Here is an 11,724-nt window from a genome sequence, read left to right as displayed (position 1 = left end):
CATTCTGTTTAGATGACGGAGAAAACAGATTTGGGCAGAAATCGACTGAAGTGGAACGAGGTGCCGAGTGAGAGCAGATGTTGGGGCCGCCTAGGCAGAGAAAGAGACTGTCACGTCCCGCCCGTATCCCAGGCTGGTAGTCCTGTGCCAGGCTGGGCACCGTGCACGCAGAGTGCATCCAGTGAGCAAGCAATTTCCCTTCATCCACTGCAGAACCGCCCTGCGCTCGGCAGTGGCCTGCCTTAGAGCACGAGTGGTAGCGACAGACAACAGCCTCAACCAAAAATGTAAATTTCCTCTGTGTCCCCCAGCCCCATTTCATAAATTTCCAACTTCTACATAATTCTTGAACCCATTTCTCAAAATCAGCTACTGTTCTCTTGTTAAAGCCCAGGAATTAATTTTGTTCCAGGCTTGTCTCCTATACTTGGGCGCATTTAAGTCAGATTTGGGGTTTCTAAATGCCATTAGTATATCAGCCAGGATGCTTTCAGCTATGAGATCCAGCTGGCTGGTGATAATACCCAGGAAGTTCTCTGCCCTGTTTACCGGGAGTTGGGGCCAGCGCGGGCGTCTGGGTTGGTGGTTGAGAGGCTGTCTCTCGCAGCTGCCATCCGTCCTCACCGTCCCCTCCCTCAGCTTCTTCCCCTCCTGGAGTGACCACCCGCAGCCCTCAGGGTCGTGTGTTTCTTGTTCACATCCAGCGGCGGTGGAAAAACCAGCCACTGTGGCAGGGAGACACCAAGTGCTGATGGTGCTGATGGGGGTGCAGGCCAGGTGTGAAGCGGGATGGCCTTAGGGGTCGTTGTGGGAAAGGACAAGCGCCCTCCACAGCTGGCCACCACCAGGTCTGTCACCTGCACTGCCGTCACGGCCGGTACCTTGTCCCCTGGCCTCCAGCCTGGACCCTCTGCGGCCCATGCTCCTCACAGCAGCAAGAACATCTTCAGATGATGAAAAAGCCAGATTGCACCTCCTCCTGAAACCCTCCAGTGCCTTCCCTGAGCCTCCCCTCCCCGCACACCCTCCGCTCTGTACACCGCGCTGAGCCGCACTGGCCCCCTCCAGTCTCAGCACGCCAGCCCCTCTGGCCTGTGCCGTCCCCCTGGCTCTACCTGGACCGTGATGGTCTCAGCCCATGTAGCTGCCCTGGGACGCCCTTGTCCGGCCCCTCTGGAGGAGCCGTGGCCATTACCTGGTGTACCTCATGGCCCTGTACCCGTCTGCCAGTGTGTCCACCCCAAGTGCTGGGACACAGTGGCCACAAGGGCCTTTGCACTAATTCAAGAAATACCAAAGCCAGGAGTTATTAGAAGCCATCCCTCCATCTCTGGGTTGACAAGTACAGGGGACTTGGGCAGAGAACAGGAGTGAGAGAAGAGGGAGGTGAGGAAGCCCAGCCCCGCCCCCAGCCCAGGGAAGGATGGAAAAGCACCAAAAGCGTGAACACGGGTCCAGGAGACCCTGGCCCGGCCCAGGCAGTGCTGCTCACCAACTGTGCGCCCCAGAGCCCTGCTCAACCTCTCCACGCTTTGGGTTTGTCCTGTAGAAGGGGGGGACAGTTGTGGGGGCTGACCGGGGTGCTGCACCCAGAGCGCCCAGCACGGGGCCGACCCCGCGAGCTTAGCAGGGGCTGGGGGCGGGGACAACGGTCCAGCCACATACGGCCCCAAAGCGCTGCTTGCCAGGACAAGCAAGCTGCGCCGTTCCCCCGAGTCGGAGAGGAGATGACGTCGTGACTGATCCCAGAGACCCTGCGGATTCCAAGTATCCTCTCCTGCTGCCCCTGCGGCTCCCCAAAATCTAAGTGAGAACAGATCTTAACCACCCACCTTGCGGGCTGAGGCTGGAGACTAGCTCTTTACCCTTCGGCTGCGGCGGGAATTCGGCACAGACAAATAAAGCTCCTTTCCCAGCCAAGTTATTTTTCCATCAGCAAGCAGCTCCCTGAGGTTGCCCTGTTTAGGTTGGGGCAGCCTGGGGGAGGGAAGGATGGGGGGCGGGGGGGCCGGGGGGGGTGGCCCCCCGGGCTGACTGGCCGCTGGGAGGCTTGGATCCCACACAGGGAGCCCGGGCAGCTGTGAGAGGCGGGGTGGTGAGCGCAGGTCTCTGTGCCCAGAAGCTACGCCTGCACTTTCTCCTTCTGCCCAGTCAGCATGGCTCCTGCCGGGGCCCCCGAGCGCCCATCCACCCCAGCTCTCAGCCTCCATCAGGTGACAGGTCCCCTCGGTTTCTCCCCCTCGTGGGCTTGCCTCTCCCCCGTCCCCACCTCCCACTGGGCCAGACCTCCATCCTCCCACCCATCGCTGCCTCCCTTTAAGCAGGACCTTGCAGCTCGGCTTTGGAGAAAGACCTGCTGAGCCGCTTTCCCCCAGACCCCCCATCAGAAGCCCCCAGCTTCCCCCTGCTGACAGCTCACCAGCCACCTTGGCCCGTGCCAGGGGATGCTCCTCTCTCGTGGCCCGGGGCCCCCGGCACCGTCACCCATGGACCCCTGCGAACCCACAGCCTTCCTGCCAGGCTGCGAGCCCAGGTTGCCAGCCTTCTCGGGAGCAGCTCCTCTGGGGACCCTTCCTCTTCCTTGTCAAGTGTGCCCAAGGCTGAGCCGGAAGACAGCTCAGAGCCCCAGTTTCTCCTCGGTTTTTGGATTAAGTAATAACATCTAACATCTCTCAAGTACTTACTAGGTGCCAGGAACTAAGCTAAGCTCTTTACATGAAAAATCTCCTTTAATCTTTTCAATAACCTTCAGAGCTTAGGTACCATTGTCATTTCCATGTTACTGATAATGAGACAGAGAAGTCAAGTAAAACCTCAGGACAGCGGGTTGTCAATGGAAGGTCTGGGAGCTGAACCCAGGCTGGACCAACTCCACGACCCCATGTACCAACTACACAGACACTGTTCTGGCTTTTGTGCATCTGCCCCTTGGCCCCGGGCAGCTGTGGGGTGGTCCCTCCTCCACCCAATGAGGAGGGGGCGTGGATGCTCCCGAAGGCATGTCCCTGTGCTGCCGCCTGACGGTCCTGTGATTCTGAAGCCACCTGTGAGCTCCCAGGGGAGAGCCTGCAGGGGTCAGGTTCAGGGAGGAAGCCAGGAGGCTGGTCTCCTGCCCCGCCATCCTCCCCCTCCTCCACCCCTCCCCCTCTGCCCTGCGGACCCCCTCCCAGCACCACTCTCCCCACCTGACAGCCCACCCCGCCCACCCTCCTTGCCCATCCAAACCCCATTCACGGCTGCCCTCTTCCCCCAGGGGTTGCTAAGAGGTGAGTGGGTTTACTCCGGGCTTTGGGCGGGGGAGTGTTGAGAGAGGGGTCTTCTCTAGCCGAGCGACAGATCTCACACTCGCACCCGAGCAAAGGAATCATCGCTTCACAAACCGAGGGGTCCAGTCATGCTTTCCCCAGGTCGCTGGGAGCCCCGGAGATGGGAGCCCGTCCTTGGACCCATCGCGGTGGCAGAGAGAGAATAAGCCGAGAAGCCGGGGTCACGGCCACCACTGGACCCAGAGCCGAGTCCCCCGGCAAGCCGCATGCATTAGGGGGCGCTGGGGGCAGTTGCTGAAGTGGAATCGATGTTCCCAGAAGGAGGAAAGCGGCCACTGGGCCAGAGCAACAGGCACCCCAGGCACAGGCCCACCCCAAGGAGAAAGAAGCCACAGGGCGGAACTTCAGCCACCGTGGTCCCTCGGAGGGCTGCTCCCCAGACAGAGGGGCGGGCACGCGGCGGCCCTTGGGTCTCACCGCTGAGGCCTCTGCAGCTCTGCCTCCTTCTGACGAGGCTGTGACGACAGACCCGAGGCTGAGTGTCAGGGTGGCCCTTTTCGGGGACGGGATGGCTTAGCGCCCATCCCCCTGCCAGACGGCCCCTTGAGAGTAGGGTCTGCTTACATGTACTCGTTTCTTTTGATTTATTTATTCTTTTATATATGAGATACTTTACTGGGCACCTTTTTTAAAAAAAATCTTTTGGCCGTGCCCAGCGGCATGTGGGATCTTAGTTCCCCGACCAGGGGTCGAACCCGGCCCCCTGCAGCAGAAGCTCACTGTCCTAACCACTGGACCGCCAGGGATGTCCCAGCACTTTTTATAAATTATTTTAAAATTCTTTTAACAGTGTTTGAGTTTGAGATTATTATTCCCATTTTATACATGGGGAAGATGATTAACCTGACAAAATTCAGTAAACTAGTAGGTGGCTTAGCTGGGATTAAACTCTAGAAGGACCCCCACAGACACACCTGTCCACACACTGCCCTTCAGGGGACCAGGGTAGGGGCCTGGCCTGAGTGGTCAACCCATCAGTTGACCTTTGACCTATGATTTGGCCTGGTGGAGAGAAGGATACCCGGCTAGTCGGATTCTCACTCAACCTCTCAGGACGTTGCCTCGGAAACCCCAAGAGAAAACAAGGCCACCAGCCCAGGAGCTGAAGCGAGGGATGCACAGCGGGGCCTCGAGGGAGAGCAGGGCTCACAGGGAGGCCCCTGGAAGCAGAATTTATGAATAAACACAGACCATTCGTCAAAAGGAGCTACGAGGTAAAGAGAAGATGTCGTGACTTGTAAGTGGCCTTTGACCCCACAGTTCCACTTCTGGGAAGGAACCTCACGGGTGTATGACAAGTGCAGTGAAGGACACACGGCCAGTGGCTGCAGTGTCGTGTGTAAGAGCAAACGATCAAGCAACTCAAATGCCCACGAAGGGGGATGAATAAAGTGTATGCTCCATCCACATAACAGGAGATCAGCTAGGATTCTCTGAAACTGAGAGCGTTTCTCCACTGATACGGGCTGTATTAGTAGGCGAACAAGCAGAAGCAGAAGCGTGGTACGGCGCGTAAGAACATACATGCTTGCTGTTTGTGCAGGAAAAAACTCTGCAAGGATGTAGAAGAAAACAGTAGTGGTGGTAACCAGTGAGGGTCAGGGACGGTGGCAGGGTGCGGGCATGGGGGGGACAGTTGAAAAGATACGTGCTCTTCGAACCACGTGAGTGTATTATTGATACTTATCCAAAACTAAGGAACGGAAGGGGCGCAGAGGAGGTTGCAGACGGGGCAGGGCCGTCGGGGGAGCTCACACTCCCCCATCTCAGCGCGGCCTCACCCCAGCCCAGCCCTCGGGCTTCAGACCCATGAGCCCAGCCCCGCGGCTCTTCCTGGCCTTCTTCGATTTGCTGAGATTCTGCCTCCCTTCCTGCTCTACACGATTTCCTTTTAAGAAACACCCTCCCAACCCGAACAGTGTATGGAGGGCAGCTGGGTGGCCTCCCCTGCGGATGGGCCGGAAGGATGGGGGTCGGAGCTCCATCCTGAAGGAGAGGGGCTGGGTCCCCGGCGTGCACCGCTGTTCTCCCAGGAGGGAGTCGGGCGCCGGCCGGGGCGGCTCATCCAGGGGTCGCAGCTTTTCCTGGAACCCAATCCGTTTCCCCCACCCTGAGAAGGGGCCCACCGGATGGTCTTGGGGACACCATCCCTGTCTGAAGAGAGGGTGGGGGAGAAGATTCCCAGGGCAGAAAGTAGGCCGAGACGGTCAGCCAAGGACAGGAAAGCAAGCGGAGTATTTGGGGTTCGCAGTGTCAGGAAGGGTCAAGGGTGCTCAGAGTCTGAATGAAGATAGAAACCCCATGGCTCGGGCGTTCTCTCTAACCCAGTGCCAGGCGCACAAAGGCGCTTAAATCTGGGTGGGCGGGGTGACCCCGATCGCCCCTCGGCTGTGCCCGGACGCCCCAGAGCCCAGGGGACAGGGCGCCCTCATCTCTCAGAGCAGCCCCCGCCCCGTGCCCACAGACCCACCAGAGAGAAGAGGAGAGGGGCCGGGGGACCCGGGGGCTTCACTGGTGTTTCTTTATCAGAAGGATCCGATCGATATTCACAGCTCGGCGAGCCCGGGGCCCACCTGGGCGGGGTGCACCAGCACAGAGGCCAGAATGGGTCAGGGGTTCCATGGCCGCGCGCCGTCCTCACCTACTCGGGCCTGCGGGGAACCGTCGTCAGTCCTCCCCACTCCCCATCCCTGGACGGGGAAAGCTGGGAAGGAGGTTCGAAGCTTGAGGTGGAGGGGGCACGGCAAAGGGAAGGCCCAGCCTGAGGCTCTGTAACCGCGGCCTCGCACCCAGCCCTGAGCAGGGGTTTCCTCATGTGTGGACAGAGCTGCTCAGGATCCTCTGCTGCAGGAGGTCCGGGGAGACGGGTGGGCACTGTGAGTGTTCCACGGCAGGACTGTCAGAGGCCAGGGCGGCGGGAACCAGCATCTCCACCACCACGGCCCCTGGGACGGACTCTTCCCCATGGGCACCATCTTGGAATATGTCATCAATCCAAAACAAAGGCATCTACATGCATTGAATTATTTGGCTTTTGATGCTGAGTTTAATCGATGATATACCTATCTTCATAATCTTCTACTGATCACAACGGACAGAACCAAGGATTGACACACCGACTTGCAGGAAAGCCAGGCGAACACGAAGAAACTTTACTTCACCTCTCGTGTTGGGTGAATGTACAACATCTACGAGGCTTTTGAATAATAAGAACAGTTCCTGGCAAACACCTCTCCTGCAACCAAAAGGTGGAGCCCTGGCCAATGCCCAGCTGGTTGGGAATAGAACACAGACAGCGGTGGGGCTGCCCTCGAGTTTGCAGCCCTGAAGCCCCAGCCCCTCCTCGTGGGAGAGGCCAATGCAGGTACGGGTCCCACGACTCCTGGGCTCCAACGCAGGGCCGTCCTCCCCCCGGCCCACCCAGCAACAGCTCCGACTCTGGGGGGACAGTGGTCACACAGGGAGGGGGCCTGGGCGACCTCCCAGAAGTCGAGGCTCCCAAAACCACACCCCCTTTGCTGTCCGTCCCTGGGGCGTCTCAGAGAACTCCTTTCTCACATAAGAGTCACTGCTTCTCAGCACCGAAGTAGAGCGACCTGCTTCCACGAGAGGCTCCTGATCAACCCCGGGAGGTGGAGAGACCGGGGTTCTCACATCACCGGCTGACAAATGAATCCACCACCACTGGCGAGCGCCTGCCGGGGCTGGCCCCGCGCCTGGGCCCTGGGGCTCTTCTGTGGTACCAGGGCAGCACGTCTGGCTTCAGAGCCTGGGAGAGGCCAGGCGACTCAGCTCGACTTAGAATGAGACTGAAAATGTGCCGGTTCCCCCGTGGTCCCCACCTCATCCCTCCACCCCACCTGGTGGCTTTGGCGACTCCTGTGAGAATTTCCACTTCGGGGGGAGGGCAGGGAGACAAAGAGACACTGGGCCGCCGGCCATGAAACTATCAATAGAAGGACCTACCCAGGCCATCCTAGGAGCGAGGCCCTAGGGGGCTGGCTCAGGACCACGACAGCACTCGGGGAGCGCTGGGTCCTGCTGGGTCCCGGATTCCGACTCCCATCCCGACGTGGCAGATGTCGGGGTGCCCTGGACAGGTCTCACCCTCTTCCGAGCCCCGGCTCTCACGCCTCATCCTGTATTTGGGGGCAGGGAGGGTGTGCCCTGGTAAAAAGTAAGGGAGGGAGACCACGACGGGAAAGGCAGAAGGTCCCAGCCAATCTGGGGTGCCCAGGAGTCCCAGGCCTGGGTGACGCTTCCTGCAACCCAACACGCAACACAAATATCCCCCCAGCCACTGGTCAGGGGCTCCCTGTGCCCCCTAGAGGGCAGGGCCTGGGGCACAGAGGAAGGGCCAGGCTTGGGGCAGAAGGTGGCAGACGGAGAACCACAGGAACCACAGGAAGGCAGCCGGGAGCCAGGAACCCTCCGTCGCATGAGGGCGGAAGCTTCTCTGGAGGCTGGGAGCCCTTCCACCTGCCCCGTGCCGGGGTCTGAGGCTGGAACACAGGGAAGCAGCCCACTCCCCACTCTTTTCAGGGCAGGACAAGAGGGACAAGAAGGTCACATCTGGTTGACAGGGTCCAGCTCCCAGGACCGGGCTTTCAGGACTGGTGGCCTCTTGTGATGTCACCAGGTGGTGCAGAAGGGGCCCCTGGGAGAGACGAGGGCTGGTCTGTGAGACGCTAGTAGATATTCCACGAAAACCCAACCGGCAAACCAAACCCCACTGTTCAATAGTTTGGGGAACTGGCTTAAAGCAAGTTCAACAGATCTCACTGCTGTGGGATTCTCCTGCCTCTTTACCACACTGACGTGCACCCTGAATCTCTAAGAAAGGGGCACAATGTCCTATTTTCAGGAACTTATTTTCACAGGACTCTTTTGAGCGGCATGTTCAGGACCAGTGGGGCACAGAGCACGTGTGCATCCAGTCCCGGAGCAAGGGGAGATGCCCTGGCGGCCCCTTCTTGGCCTCTGTGAGGTCCCCTGCCCATCGCACCTGATCCTGGGCCTCTCGGGCCCCCACCCCCGTCACTGTCCTCTGCTCCCCTCATTTCCCTTAAGCGGACAAACGTCCAGACCTCTGGTCCTCAGCCTCAGACGCGACAGGGAAGAGGCCAGAGCAGGGCCGAGGGGAAACCAGGCCAAGGACACACAGCAGTGGCCTGGGAGAGCAGGGACATCTGCCGGGGTTTATTTTACAAGCAGCGTCCTTCACGGAGGAGGCGGGAGGAGAGGGGCGTAGGGGAATGAAGAGGACATTTACAGGTGTGAGGCCGAGGCAGAGCCAGACGCCTGGAAGCCCCCGGCCCCCGCCCGGACTCCCCCCACTGGCACGGCCCCCTCAGCCCCCCGCGGCTGTCCGCCGTCCACGGCGGGTGGCCGGTTCCCAAAGCGGGTTCCCTCTGGCTCCGCAAAGTGGCTGCCCTCCGGCCGGGAGTCCCCGGGCTGCTGGCAGGGGGCGAGGGTCACGGAGGTGAAGCCGTAGGTCTCCGGCCCGGGGGGCCCGCCCGCCTCGGAGGCCTCCAGGATGAGCTCCACGTCCGAGAAGGCCACCAGGGCCTGGGTGGAGTCGCAGGAGCTCGGCTCCAGCTGGCCGGCGGCCGCCAGGGCGAGGGGCCCCGGGACCCCCGGGCAGGGCCGGAGCCGCCGCAGGTCCTCCCGGAAGTGGGGGCTGAAGAGCAGGTAGAGCAGGGGGTTGAGGCAGGCGGGCAGGGGCAGCACCAGGAGCAGCACGGACTCGACGGCCTCGGGAGTGACGGGGAAGAGGCCCAGCGCGGACGCCAGGCTCAGGAAGGCCACGGGGCAGTAGAGGAGCCCGTCGGCGAAGGTGAGACAGGCCACGTGGCGCACGGCAGCGCAATCCCACACGGCCTCCAGCTCGGCCCTGGGCAGGTCGCAGGAGAGCCTGACGTAGGCTGCGGCCACCGCCAGGAAGCAGATGGCGTTCAGCATCACCAGCGCCGCGGCGAAGCCCAGGGCGGCCGGCCGGCTGTCGGGAGGGGCGTACGGCAGGCAGAGCGGGGAGGCCCCGTACTCACCCACGGAGGCCAGTGGCAGGGCGGCCGCCAGCCCCGCCAGCACCAGGCAGCCCAGGGCCCCCGCGCGCAAGCTGCCCGGGGCCGGCGCCTTCCCTCGGGCCCGCACGCAGGCCACAGCCACGCTGCAGTGCACGGCGGCCAAGGTCAGCAGCAGCACCGAGGCCTCGGAGCCCAGCACGGCCAGGAAGCCCGTGGCCCGGCAGCCCGGGCCCGACTCCCAGCGGGCGCCGTACTCCGCGAACTGGCCGAAGGTCAGCGCGTCCACCGAGGCGAGGAGGCCACAGGAGAGGCCGGTCAGGGTGTTGGCCCCTGCGATGGCCCCCACCACGAACTTGACCGGGGGCAGGGGGCCGGGCCCGGCTGCGGACAGGCTCAGCAGCACTAGCCCGTTGCAGAGCACGGAGAGCAGCACAACGGCCCACACGGCCAGGCGGACGCCCCAGCTCTCGAAGAGGTGCTCGCAGGGCTTGAAGGGGCCTGTGGGAGAGAGGACCGGACTCTAGCCTGGGGCCCCGGGGCTGACACAGCCTCATCCACCTGCAGGGCAGCCCTGCCGGCCACCGGGAGTCTCAGGACTCCTGGCGGGTCTGGGGGAGGAGCAGAGGGGACACAGAAGGAGGGCTTCTTCCACGAGCTGCAGGGGGTGGACACCAGCCCAGGACACAGAGGCACAGACGTGTGAGAAACGCACACACGGTGCAGACTAAGGCAGCACGGACCAGCCTTGGGGAAACATCAGGCAGAGCAGCCCTCCGCACGGAGCAGCGTCCAGAAGCAAGGAAGGGGCAGGCTGGCCTGGAGGAGCGGCCAGGGCAGCAGCCCTAGGGACAGGCTGGGGCCAACCCGCAGAGCGGCACCCAGGGCCCCGCCACGAGGAGCCTGGCCAGGTGGGCTCTCCCTGGTTCCTCGGCCACATTTAATGCTCACGACCGGGTCAGTGTTGGGGGCAAAGCCTACTGAGAACATCAGAGGACAGGTGGCCCCTGGGGTTTTCCCGTCTGGTTCTGCACTGGATGCGGGAGAGCCTGGTGTTGTCCCTCTCTCTGCCCAGGCCCTGTCCTCAAACCACCTCGTAACTTTGGACACCTTTGTTTCTTCATCCATCTTGATCTTGGACTCCTGTTCTTCAATGTGCTGCTAGGTGGCTTGGGGATTTGAGAAGATTTGTGACAGCTATTTTTTAAACATTTTTTTTTCTGATTACCAAATAACAGATGTCAATTGTAGAAAAACTGGAAAACGTAACATGGAAAGATTAAAACTGCTTGTGGTCCCGCTCCTCAGAGAAACGCATCATTTTGCTATGTTTTCTATCAGTTTTAAGAAATACATATATACATATAGATTTTTTTAACTACATTGGGACTTTACTGTATATAGTTTCTCATTCTCTCTCTTTTTTAAAATTTATTTATTTGGCTGCGTTGGGTCTTCGTTGTGGTGTGCGAGCTTCTCATTGCGGTGGCTTCTCTTGTTGCGGAGCACGGGCTCTAGGTGCACGGGCTTCGGTAGTTGTGGCACGTGGGCTCTAGAGCGCAGGCTCAGTAGTTGTGGCGCACAGGCTTAGTTGCTCCGCGGCATGTGGGATCTTCCTGGACGAGGGACTGAACCTTTGTCGCCTGCATTGGCAGGTGGATTCTTAACCACTGCACCACCAGGGACGTCCCATAGTTTCTTATTCTCTTTTTTAAGTTAAAGTTTTATCATGCACACTTTCCCATATTGTTATATTACTGAAAAACATGTTCTAGATGTCTGTGCAGTGAATATGGGCGCACCAGAATTTATCTGGCAATTTGTATGTGCTATTGTAAAAGTGAGCGCAAGTTGGGTTTTGTCTTTTGGAGCTTCCCCTTGTTCGTCATCGCTGCTGATCACCGGTTTTCAGAGGCCGCGTGAACACGCACCTGCCCCTCCAGGTGCGCTGGTGCGCTTGCCGCTGCGGGCACTAGAGGGCGCGCTACAGCCGCGAAGCGCGGGGCGCGTGTGCTGTGGGGCCTGGGCGGGGCTGGAGAGCTGGCGAGAGGGACGCTGTCCACTGCCTTCCACTCGTCCGACGGTTCCCGGCCCGGCTCCCATGGCCGCTGCTGCCTCCGGGGCGGCCTGGGGCTTCACGCTAAACACAGAGGCTGGGCTGGACCAAAGGGGAATTCTCTTTGTTTCTTGACAGCAAGATGGATTTAGGGGAGACTGAAGGAGGCTTCCTCAGCCGTTAAGGAGTGGACAGCGCTGGAAGGAGCCCCCTGGGACACCCGGTGTTTTACGCCCTGGAGAGCTTTACCTACGAGAGACGGCACCCCTCCTGGGATGGAGTGGGGAGGGATGGAGAAGGGGGCCTTGCAGGGTGCTGC

General features: G+C 60.6%; 1 protein-coding gene across 1 annotated transcript in view; it reads right to left on the bottom strand.

The window, feature by feature from the left end:
* Window positions 1-6,407: 6,407 nt before the first annotated feature.
* The window catches only part of LGR6 (leucine rich repeat containing G protein-coupled receptor 6), a 97,008-nt gene continuing 91,691 nt past the window's right edge, over window positions 6,408-11,724 (bottom strand). Inside the window, exon 18 of the mRNA XM_057540344.1 lies at window positions 6,408-9,850. Within this exon, the coding sequence (XP_057396327.1) occupies window positions 8,595-9,850 (1,256 nt within the window). The 3' untranslated portion in view covers window positions 6,408-8,594. The remainder of the gene's footprint in view (window positions 9,851-11,724) is intronic.

This window comes from Balaenoptera acutorostrata, chromosome 1, assembly GCF_949987535.1.
Source record: "Balaenoptera acutorostrata chromosome 1, mBalAcu1.1, whole genome shotgun sequence".
NCBI classification, from domain to species: domain Eukaryota; kingdom Metazoa; phylum Chordata; class Mammalia; order Artiodactyla; family Balaenopteridae; genus Balaenoptera; species Balaenoptera acutorostrata.
Note: the sequence above shows the minus strand (reverse complement) of the source record. Positions and strands in the feature narration are given on the sequence as shown.